This window comes from Megalopta genalis, chromosome 9 (assembly GCF_051020955.1).
Source record: "Megalopta genalis isolate 19385.01 chromosome 9, iyMegGena1_principal, whole genome shotgun sequence".
Lineage (NCBI taxonomy): Eukaryota > Metazoa > Arthropoda > Insecta > Hymenoptera > Halictidae > Megalopta > Megalopta genalis.
In genome coordinates, this window is record NC_135021.1 from 14,090,022 (window position 1) to 14,108,731 (window position 18,710).

General features: G+C 41.4%; 1 protein-coding gene across 1 annotated transcript; it reads right to left on the bottom strand.

The window, feature by feature from the left end:
- Nucleotides 1-649: 649 nt before the first annotated feature.
- Nucleotides 650-17,085, bottom strand: LOC117217526 (fatty acyl-CoA reductase 1). The gene is made up of 4 exons (XM_033465185.2): nt 16,829-17,085; nt 11,642-12,118; nt 7,501-7,728; nt 650-3,392 (listed from the first exon to the last, which is right to left on the bottom strand). Exons 1-4 carry the CDS (start codon nt 17,011-17,013, stop codon nt 3,050-3,052), a joined length of 1,233 nt encoding a protein of 410 aa, XP_033321076.1. The 5' UTR covers nt 17,014-17,085; the 3' UTR covers nt 650-3,049.
- Nucleotides 17,086-18,710: the final 1,625 nt, after the last annotated feature.

Sequence of the window (18,710 nt, forward strand, 5' to 3'; positions counted from 1 at the left end):
TCTCTCCGGACGCGACTTAACTCGCTAAAACGCCAAGTAATTTCCCTCGAAGGAAGTTCTGCTCTCGTAGAAAGAAGACATCATTTACGGACGGAAGTCCGATCTTTGTACTTTCTGCCCTTTCACCCTCCCGTCCCACCTCTTCCCCACGTTCGCGGTACGAACGTAGCCGTATAATAACGCCGAGCGGGGCGAGGACGCGGGGGAGGACCGAACGAGTTAATTTGAATGCTGCCCTCGGCGAACGGGTCAACGGTATTTCTCGAACTGCTCGGCGAATAATCGGAGGAGAGGTTTTCCATCGGCGTTTCCTTCCCCCTCTCCATCAATTATGCATGTTAAAAAGGAGATTCGAGCGCGGCGTGCCCCTAAGGGGGGAAAATAGGCTGACGGACAGGGAAGGCCGTCATTTTTAAGGTATTTTCTAAAATCAGTTTCATCGATGAAGTTTCAGAGCGTCGTCCGCGGTAGTTCTTCTTCTTTCAACGAGTCAGCCGTCGCAATCTCTTTAAAAAGTATGTAAATTACTCTAATTATGCTAATTTACGCGGATCCTTATGCAAAATAAAATTTGCCTGCGTCGATTGCAAGACGCCGGAGCCCCAAGTGCAATCTCGTTTCTTTCTTAAATCAATTTACTAAGTTCTAATTAATGTATCAACATTTTTCATTTTAATTTTAACTCTTCTATCTTTCGCTTGTGCATTTTCCCGATAAGAACATAAAATCTGCAGTCTAGTAATTATAATGTACACGTCTGATTTTCTTCGTATTTTGTATAAATACAACACTTTTAAAAATATATATAATTTAATAAAGAATGTTAGAATAAAATAACTAAAATAACTAAAATAACTAAAATAACTAAAATAACTAAAATAACTAAAATAACTAAAATAACTAAAATAACTAAAAATAACTAAAATAACTAAAAATAACTAACGTATGTTGCTTTATATTTATATTTAAACCTTCCGCCAATTTTGTTATAAAATAAAAAAATTATTATTATTTATTACATAATTAAAAAATTGATTCAATCCTTTCCGAAGAAAGAAACAATTTGAAGTTTAGTTTAACCAGTTAGTTTGGTATCAACCAGTTAGCTGTTTTTGACGAGTACGCTCGTTGCAACACAAAATGTTGTCATTTCGTCGTGATTAATTATGAAATCGTCGCGGCAGAGGGTCTGTAACGTATCGAATACGTATTTACCGTCTTTTACGAGCTATCTTATCGATTATTCGAGAATACGGCATGGTCGACGTTGCAAATGACATATGAAAACGTTTGAAGCACCGATGCACACATTTCATGCAAGACATTTACGACACTGCAGGAAATATTGGCCACTCAAGATCGCGACCCCATCGTTCTCGCTTCTACCTGGTTGGTTCGCATGCTTCAGCAGCCCGAAGATAACTGTTGCGCAATCTTGACGTGCCTCCACTTAGAGCGTGCCCTCTTCTGTCGCTCCTAACTCGACTTTCTCCTTCCGAAGCCTCCAAAACACGGACGAGTCGAGCCTCCGCACTCCTAGCATATTTATGCTGCACTAGGCATGTGTTGTAATGAATGGAATTTTACTAAGAGACAACAACAAATTGTTGGTTTTTAAATGATTTTCTATTAATTATAAAATTTTCTATTTCTATTACAACGTCTGAAACAAATGAGCAATAATTGAAGCGAGAGGCAGTCCTTATTATAATAAAAAGCGTATAAAATGTCCAATATAAACGTTCTGCTCGCGTAATTACTTCCTCGGAGTTGGACAATAATCGATTATCATATTCTAAAAGCTATTCAGGATTGTTATTAATTGAAATAATACCATATTCTTCAGTTAATCATAATCAGAAAATGTAACCACGACGCGATTAATGATTACTGTGTCGATCGTGACGTACGATTACATTTGCTTCGATTACTTAACCCTTTCATAGGCACTGGGAACTACGCTTCCAGATCGCCAGGCTCAAATATTCCCACCGTTCAAAATTCTTATTGAATTAGAATATTCTTGAAAAATCATATTGTGCCCATGAAAGGGTTAAGTTATTCATCATGATCACTTGATTACTTAAGTTACACATTAATCATGATTACTTGATTGCTTCAGTTACTCATTAATCATGATTACCTGATTGTGTGCTTCAGTTACTCATTAATCATGATTACTTAATTGCTTCAGTTACTCATTAATCATGATTACTTGATTGCTTCAGTTACTCATTAATCATGATTACCTGATTGCTTCAGTTACTCATTAGTCATGATTAGTAGATTAATTAAGTTGTTCGTTAATCATAACTGCTTGTCTATTTAAGTTATCCTTTAATCATGATCACTTGATTACTTAAGTTATGCATTAATCATGATTACTTGATTACTTAAGTTACTCATTAATCATGATTACTTGATTACTTCAGTTACTCGTTAATCATGATTAGTATATTAATTATCATAATTACCTGATTAGTAAAGTTATCCTTTGATCACGACCACTTGATTACTCAAGTTATTCATTAATCATGATTACTTGATTACTCAAGTTATTCATTAATCATGATTACTTGATTACTCAAGTTATTCATTAATCATGATTACTTGATTACTCAAGTTATTCATTAATCATGATTACTTGATTACTCAAGTTATTCATTAATCATGATTACTTGATTACTCAAGTTATTCATTAATCATGATTACTTGATTACTCAAGTTATTCATTAATCATGATTACTTGATTACATAGTAATCGTAGTCATTACTAACGAACATAACTTCACGTCAGTCACGATCGTTAATCATCAATCAGATTCATTTCTGCCCAACTCTGTACTACCTCAACTCGACGTAACATCGACTTTGCCGAAAGACGCGCATAATCGGTGGATTACGAAGACGAATGGATCGATGAGAGTAAGAGATCACGAGTAGGATCGTATTATCGGGAAGGGAGGGGGGTTATGATTTTCTATGAGTTCCTACGTTGCGGAAAATGCGACGTCCCGCGGTGTCCCCAGTGCCCGAAAATTATTCACAGTCACAGTCCGACTATGTGGTCCCCGTTGGGCGAGTGGTGTCTATAGCAGAAGAAGAGCGAAGAGAAGAGGACCGCCGCGGCCACGAGCAGGAAAAGTAGTCGAAAGATTTTTACGAGCCAGACATTGGTTTCGTCGACGCAATGCTTCTTCGCGGCGGCGGCGGTGCAGAGAACGTAACTCTCTATGTCGATTTCCGTGGCAACCGGAAATGCATCTTGGTCTTCTTCGACGAGACGTTGCTGCAGCAGGTACACACGATTCCTCTCTGCTGACCACGGCCTCGACGAAATTGACTCAAGGGATCGAAGTGCATTACGAACTCTCTCGTGTTCACGTAGAAGCCTGCGGAGAAACCAAAGGTTTTTACCTCGGGACGTCTGATCTTTCGCCCGCCCACGCTCCTGTCCTGTCGCCTGTCACCACCTTGTTGCACCCTACTCCACGATCCGCATCTATTTATTCCCTTCCGTCGCGATTCGCCCGTCGCGCGTCACCCTTTTTACCCCGCCGACGCGACCATAAATGCGTAAATCCCTCCGATCCCATTCATCTCGCGAGACGAGAATTTCAAGGCGCAGTGAAATATCCAACCAACTGTTTCGATCGACATTTCAAGTGCTTATACTGTAAGTGTTATGCGAGCCTTATAGCGTCTCCCAATCACGGTGCAAGAAGAGAAGGTGGACCAGCTACAGTTACCCCATCACAAAATTTCTGTGACGCTAAACGTTTACTTCCACGAATTCCCGCGGGCGGTGCTAGCGATGCGTCGTCACTCACCGACGATGATTTTATTTGTTAAACGTGGTACACTCCGCGGACAAAATTTAAGACACATTTTAGTTAATACTTTAACACTAAACCTACCAAGCAGTAATACTAACTGGCATGTACTGCTTCACAAAAGTGAGAAGACCGAATTTATTTAGAATTTGTAAAGTTTTTATTATAAAAGTTACTCCAATAATATAACTTATTCAAGCGTTTTCCACGAAAGAGTCTCGGAACTTTGCAGAATTGCAAAATTAGAAAGCGGTCACTTTGACCGCGGTAAGTATAGTGTTAATAATAGTAATATTTTCGGTTTACGTTTTCGCTAACAGTGTTACTAGCATGCATATTTATATTTATTGTGTTCATCGTATTAAGTAAATCTCTTATAAAATATGATAAAAGGGAAGCTATAAATTCTCCAAATATTATGCTATGTGTTACAATTTTCAATAATTCATTCACAAATGTGCGACGCTGCTAGCGAACGTGTTAAAATATATAAATTTCCAATGGCGGCAATGTTGACGAATTAGATCGATAGTTGTTTCACAAGGCATTCTAATTTTTGATAAAACAAGCTGTCCACCTGTCCTTCTTACGTCGTGTTCCCGACAAATGAACTTTCGCGCGAAATGCAACGAGATTGTTGATTAAATTTTGTTAGCTCTCTTAAACTCGTCCAGCGCTTCCTCTTGAATTTGGTGGGAGGAGTGGAGGTTCAAAGTGTGAAAGGTGGGAATCACTGTTATCGATTCGTTTGATCAGCACCGTAAAAAGTTTCAATACCGATGCCAGTATCGCGCGACACGTAACTATTCCGGTGGCCAATTAATAATGAATATCGTTTGCCCGCATAATCGATTAATATAATTGCACGCGAATGCATTGATAGCAAGCAACGCAACTTGTCTCGGCCGATACACCCTGCCGCGATGCAACAAATAGCCAAACCGCATTGAAATCGATACGGACGCTGGTAATTTCCGATTTCGCTACATTCATATCTTTTTTCAGGTTTCAATGAAGCCCCGATTTAAACCTCGTGAATTTCGAGCTTCGATTTCGTGTTTGAAGTTTCAAGTTTCACCTCTTGCGGTTTAATCATCGATTCGCAATCGTTGCTTCTCGAGTTTCAATGATCCGGCCTCGATTTCTGATTTTCTAAAACTTGACAAATATGAAAACCGCAGCATCGGATTGTATTCGCGCATTTGCGTGTTACCGTTGTTTGCATAATCCGTTTACTCTAATTCCGAGCAGGGTTGGCGAAAATTCGATCCGACACTATCGAAACAATATCGCATCGAATCAAACTTTAATTAGATAAAAATTTTATCGGAATAAGATCTCAGGCGAAAAAATGAGAATTTATTCGATTTTTATGAAAATTATGGAATATGAAATGTTTTCGTCATGTGATTCATCGATTTATTTCTTCCACATTCAATTTCATAATTCTATAAGTAAAGCACTCTTTTATAATTCTATAAGCAGTTGATATTGAACTAATTTGAACGTAGTCGTATAAATGTGTTCTTATCAAGTCACGTAAAAGCAAAAGCAGTCAACAATTACTCGCATTGTTATTTGAATAATTTTACAACCTCTATTCGAATAATCTCGAAGAATTATGCGAATAGTTTGTTCGAACAAAGAATCACGGGAACAATTCATCCGAATAAAGAATTCTGCGAACAAATAGACAGAATAATTTATGAGAATAATGAATAATCGTGATTCCAACGAAATACTCGACCGAAAAGGATTCATTCGGGTAATTATCTTAGATAAATATTAATTCGAAATAATTCTCGAATAACTCGAAATTCTGGTTCCTAAGCCGCAGGCCAACGCAAAGTTTGAACGCCAAAGCTCTAGGCGAAGTCCGTCGGCAAATCGGAGCGAAGTTTGAGTTAAAGTCGTCTCGTCCAGTTTTCTGTCCAGCCGGCGTGTTGCGCGGCAACGAGTCGTACTTCAATGAGGAAACTGTCAAGATTTTTCGGCAGAAGTTTCGGCAGCCGGTGAACCGAACTCGCGATTTTTAAAAGCAATCAGAGAACGAATCCGCAAGTTCTCCGGTAGGAGGAGGCGGAGGAGGAGGAAGAGGAGGAGGAAACGAGTTTCCTTTCGATTGTTTGTCTTTTTGCCTCCCTACCGTGCCACTCTCCCTCTTACTGCGACTGTCTAGCAGTTTAGCCGGAGAACGGATACCGCGGAGAACCTGTTTACTTTGGTATTCGGCTAAATCGTAGTTCGAGATAACTTTTACTTTTTTACGATTCGGTCGCACCGCATCTGGCAAGCGTACCGCGTCTCTATCCCGTTCTCGCTCCCGTTTGCCGAGTGCATCCCTTGCACCCCTCCAACGAGCACAGCGAATGAAACTTTTTCGAAAATCTTCCTCGATGCTTCTAGTTTACCGATTTTATGCGCCCGAGAACTACTTCCCGAACGTCCTTGCAAACTTCCCGAAAATCTCTTTCGGATTGTCAATTAGTAGACAATAGATCTCTATGCATTTAACCAGTTAGCTATTCTTAGTCAGTCTACTGATATATATATATAGGTCACTCCCGTAGAAGAATTAAATAAATAATATTATTTATATATTATTTATATATATATTATTTATATATATAAAATTATTTATTATATATAAAATCGAATCCTTAATTGATTATGTCAAGGTTATGTAGTCCTCGGGATTGGCTTCCCTCGAATTTGATAGTCAAACATTGACTGTGTTTGAAGAACAACGTTTCGAGTGAACTCAGTTATTTTTGCTACTTTGATTCTTTTTGGCAAATCTTCGTTTTCAATCATTTTCCTAATGGAACGAGACAATTTTTATTTCTTCTCTCGTTTCTTCCTGGATTTTGATAACCGGAATAATCAAATTTTCTTCTGATTTAGAAGCGAATAAAGTTTCTAGACGACGGCAGAAAGGGATTGGAAGATCATAAATCAGCCTTGGCGTCGATCGCGATTTCGAAGAAGACCGTATTCCAAAAGTTCCAGAAGGTCCAGAAGTTCCAGAAGTTCTAGAAGTTCCAGAAAGTCCAGAAAGTCCAGAAGTTCCAGACGTTCCAGAAGTTCCAAAAGTTTCAGAAGTTCCAGAAGTTCCAGAATTTTCAGAAAGTCCAAAAGTTCCAAAAGTTTCAGAAGTTCTAGAAGTGCCAGAAATTCCAAAAGTTCCAGAAGTTCCAAAAGTTCTAGAAGTTCCAGAAGTTCCAGAATTTTCAGAAAGTCCAAAAGTTCCAAAAGTTTCAGAAGTTCTAGAAGTGCCAGAAATTCCAAAAGTTCCAGAAGTTCCAAAAGTTCTAGAAGTTCCAGAAGCTCCAGAAGTTTCAGAATTTTCAGAAAGTCCAAAAGTTCCAAAAGTTTCAGAAGTTCTAGAAGTGCCAGAAATTCCAAAAGTTCCAGAAGTTCCAAAAGTTCTAGAAGTTCCAGAAGTTCCAGAAAGTCCAGAAGTTTCCGAAGTTCCAGAAATAGAAGGAACACCTAAAAGAAGAGCGCGCACGACTTATCTCGTTTCTGAAATTCGGTGATCGTTCAACCTCTCCGTGGCATTCCCTTCGAAGCGTTCTCGCGTGTGCTCGCGTGTGTCAACAGAATCCTTTCGAATCGGCGACTCGGGGAGAAGTCTCGGGTATCGTAAATTTCCAGTTCGTTATACCTTTTCTTGGCTCCGCAGAGGCCGAGAATCGTGTCGCTAAGCAGGGACGGCAGCCATTCAAACAGCACCACCAGAATCCAGTGCAAGATCGGCGAGGACGTCATGCCACGGAACCCGAATGTCGGGTATGTAAACTTCCGGTTGCCCCGGCTACCTTTCTTAGTCAGCTCGTTCCACGTGCATCCTATCGAGACTGCATTATATACCACTGGCCCTTGCATGTCCTTCCTGCAAAAAAACAGCTCCGATATTACTCAACCGAGTCCCTTAAATTTAGTGAACTAGTGCCTTACAGTAATTTTATTTATATTTAAAAACAATTAAATATATTCCACGTTTTCAATGTGATCCGTAATTTTCATAACCGAATCAAAACTTTAACTTCTTAAAACCTATAAAATGCGGCAACTAATTTTTTATAGTTCTGATAACGGTTTGATGCGTCTTTTTGTCTTGAGATTGATAAAAGGAACATGTTGCAAATAAAGATGGTAAAATACGGAAACGGTGCTTTCCGAAACAAAAAGTGAACTGTTACATTCGTAAAGCTTGTGTTATTTTTCTATATATATTCAGAATTATATATGTATATATTCAGATTATATACTTTTCTATATATAATCAACTTCTTAGATACATTTCTTTATCCATAATAATTCAGTAACTGAAATCAGTTTACGTCTTGTTTCTGTTACTGCAACTGGATTCAGTTTTCCTGGCATACATATTTTGCGTCCTTTAATCTAATTTAACTTCAATCTATTTATACGCATAAATATGCGTAAATGCCAATGTTTAAAAACATCAGAACAAAACCGCATCGCGTTTCGACCGACACAGAATCAGCGAATCGGCAAGTTAAGCGGACAGTTTAGGTAAACAGTTCTTTACATATTTCAATTACGAAAAGACCCGTACTTGCATAAAAGCCGTCAGCGTATAATTGAAATGACCTAAGAAGTTCGACGTAGGTAAAAGAAGCTGTTTAACTTGTCGAAAACTTCGGGCGTCGCTTTAATGGCCAGAGTAATTGACACACTTTTTCCTATCCGCCCGATATTCAACTTAGCGCGCGAGCCTCGATTTTATTCCGCGCCGCGTCGATCCGAGGATCCCTCGATCGGCGGATGTTAAGCAGAAGCTCTTTCGCAGCGAAGTAGCGAACCTGCTATCTACATTTTCATTATAATTCCCAATGGCGAACGGTCCGTTTTCCCAAGGAAATAAATCGTTTCCCCGATGAAATTTCGTTCTCCGCGTCATCTTATTAACCGGCAAGCATTTAAACGCAGCGAACTTCTTGCCGGGGCTGAAGGAAACGTTTGATTAAAAAATGTCCGCGTTCAAAGCCGCGGCTCGGACAGGATTCGTTCCGGCGGAAGATCGTTCCCCGCAATTTCGGAGGGAATATTAAGACGCAACGGGGAACTGCGGAGCTGCGTGCAACTCTGAATCGACTGTTGCCGTAACGATATTCTCGCGAATTCAAACCGGTAAACCGGCAAACCGCCTTATAACGCGTCCGCCCGTCCCCCGCGGCCCAGCTGAATGCTCGAAACGTGCGCTGAAACTGTTACGTTTTTCTACGGCGGCGCTCAAAAGAAATTTGAATGCTCTCGTGAAACGAAACCGCGTTCGTTTACCGTAAACTGTGCTCGCGCCGTTCCACGGCCGTTCGCATAAAAGCTCGCGCGCGATCTAACCGCGTCCTCTTAATCGTTTTACGTCGCGTTCGAATCGGCCGTTTATTTGGCTTGTGCCGATCCTTACGACCCCGCCGCGGCACCGTCCGCTTTACGTAATGTCTCTTTTCTAATCCGCGGCACGCTGTTGCTGCATGACTTTCCCTCGCGCCGATTTATTGCGATGTTTACTAAGAGAGACTAGAGACTAGAGACACAGAGAGAGAGAGAGAGAGAGAGAGAGAGAGAGAGAAATTGAGGCGCGAACTCGCAGTAATTCTTCTCCGCTGCCTCGCCTTCGTTCGCTTTCTCCGTTCGTCGATGCGTCGAGAAATTCGAAATCGTACTCACGTGCCAACGATAATTACATTTTTATCGAGAAACCAGAATTTGTTTACATGCGCGTGTTCCAGATCCTTTGGTTTTACCAACATTTTAATATTTTAACAGAAGCATCAAAAATTGTACAATTTTGGAAAAATGATAGATCATACAGAAATTACAGATTATACAGAAACTGTACTTTATACAAAAATTATTTAGAACTTATACAAAAGCATCATAGTAATTGGAAAGCATTACGTTTAAATTTCGGATGTACAAAAGAAAAGTTCAGTGATCCCGTATACAGGCGAGACGCAAGGCTCGAATAATCGTATCTCTTCTTCCCCTGAATTGTCCATTTTTGTGCGCAATCTGAGCGCAAATTAAAGAGAACTTACTGTACTTTCATTCGAAGAAGAAAAAAGCAGAACCGACGATTGCTTTGAAAGACTTCGAACCGTTTTCCAAACGTTACGCGGTTTTTTAGGCGCAATCTGAGCGCGAATTAGGGAGAAATCACTGTATTCGTGAAAATTGGTCCACCATCCGGGGGTTAATCAAATGTTGGTTAACGTCGCGGCCTTTTCTAATACAGGCGGTCCTCGACTTTCGCACATTCTACTTTCGCACAATTCGCTGTTTCGCACATTTTTAAAAATTCAACTTTGCAAGCCTTTGCGGTCGAATGAGCGGATCGTGAGCGGACATCGTGAGTCGAGCAGGCCACATTGTACAGTAATGTCTCCCTAACTGACGCTCAGATTGTGCAGAAAAATGGACAATTTGGGAAGAAGAGATCGGATTATTCGAGTCTTGCGCCTCGTTTTTATGGTTGTTGAGAATCGGTAATTGTAAAAACAAGGCGCAACGCTCAAATTAATCGTATCTCCTCTTCCCAAATTGTCCATTTTTCTCCACAATCTGAGCGTCAGTTAGGGAGACATTACTGTAATTGGATGCCCCCTCTCAGGGGACATCAGACTTTAGCCATCGGATTACAATGTTGTTCCGATCGAGAGGTCAAGACTTCGACAATTAAAAATATGAACGAAGCCTTTATGCGTCTAGACAAATTTTTAACTATTATGGAAGAACGCGATTCCAATGGAGAACGTATATCTCGAATGCGTAGGGCAATTCAAAAAGACACTGCGTGTTATAGAAATGTTTATCACGAAAAGAGAAAAAAGGAGCTACTCAACTAACTCTTGACAAGCTTATAAAGAAGACACCCGAAAGCTAAATAAATAAATAAATACTTTAAAATACCGTTTTTCGGTGCATATCTTTTTACATCTCTCTACTTTCTAACATTCATCATTCGCACACGCTTTCAGGAACCAATTGTGTGCGAAAGTCTAGGGCCCACTGTAATTCATTTACCATAATAAAAATTCTATCGGAACAATGAAACTGGTCACAGTTAATTCTCTGAAATTCTTGTTTCTTGAAAGCCTTAAACGAAAATATGTTATTCCTCCTTCCCGACTTATCTTTGCATGTAATTGCACAGTGGGACCTTGGTCCCCTACTCCGACCATCCCATCAGTTACATTACACCCCGTATAGTACGAAGACCATACCGCGGAACAATACTGTTTGTTTTGTCCGTACGTTCGGTTAGTCGCCTAACGTACATGCGCGACCGAACTATTGTATGCTCGATTCGCGCTTCCTACGGCAAATTAATGACGTGGAAGGGTCTCTAGTAGTCTTAGAGAACTTTATTTTTTGTGTTGTACTCTCTGCGAGCGCTGGTGGAAGAATGCTCTTCCAACGCTGGAAAGTCGTGGAAGAGCACCCGTGGATGGAGGTAGATTGTTTATTATTGGTCAAGGCACGAATCACCCCTTGGAGGGGGGTGTCTGCCTTGACCCTTGTTGGGGCCTGAGAGGGTTTCCCCAATGGTGGGACCTTTTTATGGCCCTTGTCTCTGGACGCAACACTGTTAACTGGTCTCTTTTATGGCAATTTGAATCGCTCGCGCCACATCGCTTCGGTCAAGTTGTAGGGCAGCGAGAAAGGACGAGGTACGGAAGGGAGAGGAACATAGATAAGAGGACACAGGTGTAGAAGACGGGAAAAGAGGTGGAGAGATGCCGAGAGAGAGAGAGAGATGGAAATGGAGTACTTACGCGGTGGCTCGTTCCCAAGCAACGGCGATGAGTGTGTTGACCGTCAGGTCGATTGGAATGATTTCCGCTTGAAAGCCAGACTCGCCGAGAGCGAGGCCCGCGCTCGCCATGAAGGCTGTCGGCCCTTTGAAGACGTCGACGAAGCCGGGCATGGGCTCGCGGAGAGCAGGGCCGACCAGCGGCATCCGGACCAACGCGATCGGCCCGTCGGGAACCCGCTCGTTCTGCAATGTCTCGTTGATCTGGCCCTTGTGCCGGAACAGGCTCGACACCGCGGCCAACGTCTCGAGCCTGGGCAGCTCCAGGCAGTACTCGAACATCGCGTCGTGCGGACCCGCCGCGTGAAACGCCACGCTCACCTTGCTCAGCTGATCCTTGTCCTCCTTGCTCATGCCCAGCCCGTCGTACTGCAGATTGCCCTCCAACGGCTTCACCCGGTTGATCGCGCCCGGATCCGTCTGCCGCAGCCTCTCGAATCTGCGAACGGAAACCATTCGACCGTGTACAATTTCTCGATCCAACGTTGTCCTTTAGAGACTACTCTCGGCTGACCGCTGTGGTCCACCGCAAAATCGTCTTGCGAGGTCTCGCTCTGCCCGAGAATCCTGAGGGGAAATGATAGGTGAGGATTATAAAGCTTGTTACTGGTTTCTGATTTTTTCGTTTGCGATCTCTGATACTGCCAAAATGTCGGGTTAGTAATTCTTGTCATGATTCTCGCAAAGTAAATAATAATTTTGTTTTATCATCGTTTCGGTCTTCGGACGTTCGAATATGTTTACGAATATATTTTGGTTTTCACTAAAATGGCAATTGAAACGGCAAATTTATGCTCGTCAAGAACAGCTGAGCGGTTAAGGATGCGTCGATCTCCGCGTTCGTAACTACAGTTATCGCGTTACTACGTTCTCCACCACTCTGTTATCCCATCGCTAAGGATGGTTTCAAACGCGAGCACCGTTCACTGCGATAGTTGCAACGGCAAATTTTCTACGTGTTCGCCGAGTATCGGCTTCGAATGCAACGGTACCTGCAGACCGATTCACCCTGTCGGTGCAGAGTGAGTGAGAGAGAGAGAGAGAGAGAGAGACAGAGAGATAGCAAAGAATCGCGTTTAACCAGCGCGGGGTAACAGCTGGGTGTTCGGAACAAATCAAATTATTTACTGCCACTCGCCTTCCAGATTGGCACAGAGTCGTTTTGTGTATCGTAAGCTTTCGCGGTGATTTCTTCGAGAATGTCTCGGTTGCGCCGCTAATTTCGGCGAAATTCGAGGCTTTCAGTTTTCAGCTTGTAAGACGCTGCGAGGGTAAGAACGCGTTTTACGAGGGCGCCGAAAATACGTCGGCGAGGAAAGCGTGCCAATGAAAATAAATTTCGCCGGCAGTGAAAATACTCGGCCCCTCGTAGACACGGTTGAGTTTTGCCTCGCGTGTCTTACGATGCAACCGGCATCGTTACGGTGGACGATCACGTAACGTTGCAATCCAATTTATACGTGTACGCTGTGCGCCGCGTGTACGCTAGCGAACCAAAGCACCGGAAGAAGCACGCGTTCCGGCCGCGATATTCTTTCGCTCGATGAGAAAACAGATTTCGCGCCGACCTGTCTCCGACGGAGCGCTTAGAATATACATACAGAGTGTCCTACAAATGCCTCGCAATCCGAAAGTGGCGGGTTCCTCGGATCATTCGAAGCAACTGTTTCCTTTACAAAAATTTTCTCCGAGGCACCGTTAACGAGTTATTAACGAAAAACAGTGACCAATGAGAGACGAGCTCGGCTGGCGCGAGGCGACCGAGCCAATGAGCGGAACTGGCACTTCGTGCGCTGGTTGGCTGGGCCGCCTCGCGTCAGCCGTACTCGATTCGTATTGGTCACTGTTTTTCGTTAATAACTCGTAAACGATGCCGCGGAGAAAATTTTTGTAAAGGAAGAAGCTGCTTGAAATGATGTGAGGAACACGCTATTTCCGTATTGCGAGACATTTTTGGGACATCCTGTATACATTCTTGGCTAGAAATGCCGTAATCAACGAAGCTAAAGCGTAGTAGTAGAACCGGTTACTATAGAGTGACCAATTGCTGTGTCTTTGATTTGTTTTCGGGCATAATTGACTTTATACTTATCGAATGGAACGTATTAAATCTTTTTATTCTTTTATTTTGTTTACTTTCGAATAAAAATATTTCATCAAAATTGATCGAATAAGACATATCAAATATTTGTATTCTTTTATTTTACCCTTTTTTGAATGAAAGAATTTAACATGTCCTTCTCGATAAATATAAAATTGATTGCGTCGTATTCGATAACTTCTTATTAAATTCTTCTGTTAAAAAATGATTAAAATAAAAGAATGCAACAATCGAATACGTCTTATTCGATCAATTTTGACGAAATAGTTTTATTCAGAATAGAAGAATAAAAAGATTGAATACGTTTCGTTCGACAAGTATACAGTTAATTATGCCCGAAAACAGATCAAAGGCGCGGCAATTGGTCGCCAAGAGTAAACCGGCTCCACTGTGCACTGCATTCAGTTTAACGCGCCAACATCTTCAAGTGGTGTCAGGAGCAATGCGATCGTCAACGATTAGACCAGAATGAAAAGGCCGTTGTCGTTTCCCATTTCGCGTTTGACTCGTCGTGATTGTTCTCAAGATAATTTGCCTCGCAGGTAGCAAGTGTAGCTATTCGCTGGGAATATCGTGCACGGAAGAAAGGCAATTAATTTTCAGGAAATATTTTGCCCGACGCTTTATTTCCGGATCAGTTGACCGCTTGTCATCGCGGCGGCAGCGACGACAACGACGACTTTGCGACGTTTCTGACATTTGACGCCGCAATTCCTAGAATTGTTTCTATCTCCGCTGCGGTAAATTTCGCGCGCATCGCCCGGGGAACGATTAATTTTATCCGTTTTCGATTGCATATTCGAGCGGACTAAATAAATCGACTCGGATCCCGATGCAGCGCGGCATGCCACGCCGCGATGCACCGGCAGCCACTGAATTACTAATGAAAAGCTAATCTGCGCGCGTCGCATCTAATGAACCCATGATTAGAATGGAATGCCGTGCCATCTAACGAATGGCTGATTAAAGTCGCCCGCAATATCTAACGAATATGCATCTAGCCCGCGCCGCGCAGCCAACGACTGATTACAACGATAGAATGCAATGTATACACTTTGGAACCGCAGCGGATACGCAAACGAGACCACGCAAACCGCCGTAAACCTCCGCAAACAACCGTCGTCGTCGTCGTCGTCGTCGCGCCGCGTCGCTGGAGACAATGCTTCTAATCATGCAATTGTCTTAAGGCGGAATTTCCTATACGCGTCCGTCGTATGTGTCCGCATTTATACCGATGCAACGGAAAATAATGCTTTTGTTCGTTTGTGCAGACGATCGTCTGCTTCCGAAGCAGTCTGGACGCGTTCTGGTTAATTTCAACGTTTACGTATAAAAATGTCGAAAGAATTATATTGCAAATAAGTGTTAAGATAAAATTTACTTGCTCTTTATTCAACCTAACGAACTGGCTGTCTCAACGTTTACGTATAAAAATGTCAAAAGAATTATTATATATTGCCAATAAGAGTTAAGATAAAATTTACTTGCTCTTTATTCAATCTAACGAACTGGCTGACTCAACGTTTACGTATAAAAATGTCCAAAGAATTATTGCAAATAAGAGTTAAGATCAAATTTGCTTGTTCTTTACTCAATATAAATAGGTGCCTCATAAAAAGGTGCCCATATGTCTTCTCTTCGTTCAGTAAATATAATTTATATATAATTTATAAAAATTATTAATATTAGTAATAATATTAATATATATAATAAAATAAAATAATAAAATAAAATAAAATATATTAATATATATATATATATTAATATATTTTATTTTATTTTATTATTTTATTTTATTATATATATTATTTTATATTATATTTTATATTATATTTTATTATTTTATTTATATTTTATATTATATTATATTTTATTATTTTATTTATTATATATATTAATATTATTATAATAATATTATACATATATATATATATATATGTATAATATTAATATAATATTAATATTAGTAACTTCAATAAATATAATTTCTTATTAATACTAAGCCCACCGTGACGGTCATTTTGATCGGTTGCACATTTTTTATTTTAAGATTATTGTCATTATATGTATAGATTCTTATATAGAAAATAATTGAACAGATCTCCTAATTCGTGCATGCATCGTTATAAAATCGATTAACCGTCTAAATAAATTGAATTCTGTTACGTTTAAAAAACAACATGCGCGAATCGCTTTCAATGCTTGGTAGGTTTAACGTTAACAATAACCGTCTTCGTCTCGCTCTTTGCATATATCTTTAATATTCTGACTTTCTTCTTTTCTCAACATTCTCGACACAATTTCTTCATCATCTTTGTCTTCAACAATAGCGAAAGTGCAAATAAATTTCAATCCATTTCAAACAGTTATTTCTCTACGCACGCTGTTCTATCTGCCAGACGGGGATGCAACGAATAATAAATGCATCGTACGTAAATCATATACGAATCACGCGTCCGACCGCACGCGTCCGACGCCGATAGAAAACATCATTCGCTAGCAAACGTTGCGACCAATCGCAAGCGGCGAACGCACACGTTCAGCCGTTCACGTCCGACGCTTATAGGAAATCGTACCTTCACGTTTCGATGACTGCCACGTTCGTATTTTCTCGCGTTTCGATAAAATAGCTTGCGTCGGTCGCGTCGGTGCATCGCTGCGTTTCCCCGGAATCGTATGCGGGAGCAGATCGCGGACATTTTAACGCAGAGACCAACGAAAACGGAAATAATTGCGCCTAATATGGACCAATTAATATGTGTGCCAGCGCACCGTGTTTTCCTTCCGATTACGGTCGAGAATGACAAACACGGCCGCCGTTTGCATTAATTAACCGGGCAAACACACCAGTTTTCCATGCACTCGGCCATGGATTTCTGATTGTCTACCGCGTCGAATATCAATGCCTCCATTGTTACAAGCGACGCGATAAACCGACCACGAAAATTAACATGCAGCCACCGTGCGACAAACAGAGCGAACCGATGTTTCCGTTTGTTTTCTTGAGGAAGCCGGGAGCACTGATCGAATAGGCGCGCGCGTTCCTACCGAGGCGACACGAAGATCTGCTTGATCCTGTCGTCCTTGCTGAATCCATGCCTCGATCTGAGCACAACGTAGACGATCGCGTCGGGAAAGCTGCGCAACAGTTTCTCGAGCAAGGCTCTGCCGACGTCGCTGGTCACTCCGGTGACTAGGAGCTCCCGTTTCCCGTACCACTCGCGCAGAGTCATAGCAATCGACTGATCCTCGAGAAAAGAAAGTGTGCAGACCGTCTGCAGCCGGCTCGCGTTGCAACGTCTAGGTGCACTTGTAACGCACCCGAGGCGGATCGTGCGGGTCTCGGGGCCGGCGCTTGTTGCAACATCGAGGAAAGTTTCGCGGCAAACAGGGAACACTTTGTGTACGTCCAGCGCCGCGCGCCGGTTCAACAGGCAACCGATCCACTTCGCCTGATAAAAAGGCCAAGTTTCGACGAGCCCGAGTCAAAGTAACTCATTCTCGACGAGAGTGAACGAAAGTGACTATTCAAACTGGACCCCGCTGGCCAAAGTTGCGCTGCTCGCCGGTAATCTGTCTGCCAATTTGCCGCATCGATGGCCGCTCGCGAGCTGAAAGCACCACGAATCGGCCAGCTTACCTCTCTACGATCGAACTCCTCGAAAGACCACGGAGAATTCTGCTCTCAAAATTCCAAACTAATAACGCGGGCTGTTTTTCCGCGACAGGAGACCACTTTCACGGCTTCGTTTCGCAGTGGATTCGCGATCGACTGAATATACATTGGGAAGCAAAAGTGTCCGCATACCTTTTAAGGTTTTTATGTAAATGTTGGAGCTGTTATTTGGAATGGAACAGATGTACGAAAACTCTCGTTTTTTTCATTTATATACAGGATGAGTCACAAATTAGTCTCAACGATTTTTCAACCCCTTTCGATGGTCCGACAAGAAAATGTTTCCAATCGAAGTTAATTAGTATTTAACCGACCAGAAGTTGCAATTGATTAAATTTAAAAACAAATTGATTTTCGATAAAAAAGAAGGTCACCGTTATATTTTTAAATGAAACTATGTGATTTTAACTTCATAGTGTTGCAGGCGACGTCGAGACGAATTTAACGACCTGCTGCATGATGACCTTCAGATGACATTGAAGGAAAAATTACTATAATCGATTTGCCAGGATATTTGGCTTTATATAAATTTTTCTTTTGTTTTCTGTTAAGGCTGAAATTGAATAAATGAACATTTGTAATGTTTACGTTCATTTGTTTATGTTTACATGCGAGGCCTTGGTGTTATGAATACATTTATTTATATATTTATATATTAATATATAAATATCTATTTATTTATTCATTTTATTTCAAATATTGTTTTAATCGATCCATGGCAATTTTTTCTTCGATCTACAATACTATGAGGTTAAAATTACCTAGTTTCATTCAAGAATGTAACAACGATCTTGTTCTTTTACAGAAAATCAATTTGTTTTTAAATTTTAATAATTGCACTTTCTTGTCGGTTAAATACTAATTAACTTTGACAGGGAACGTTTTTTTGTCAGACCATCGGAAGGGGCTGAGAAATCATGAGGACTAATTTCTGACTCACCCTGTATATACATACAGGATGTCCCAAAAATGTCTCGCAATCTAAAAGTAGCGGGTTCCTCAAGTTATTTGAAGCAACTTTATCCTTTACAAAAATTTTCTCCGAGGCATCATTAACGAGTTATTAACAAAAAACAGTGACCAATGAGAGGCGAGCTTGGCTGGCGCGAGGCGACCGAGCCAATGAGCGGAACTGGGCTTCGTGCGCTAATTGGATGGGCCCTCTCGCGTCAGCCGTACTCGATTCTTATTGGTCACTGTTTTTCGTTAATAACTCGTTAACGGTGCCTCGCAGAAAATTTTTGTAAAGGAAGA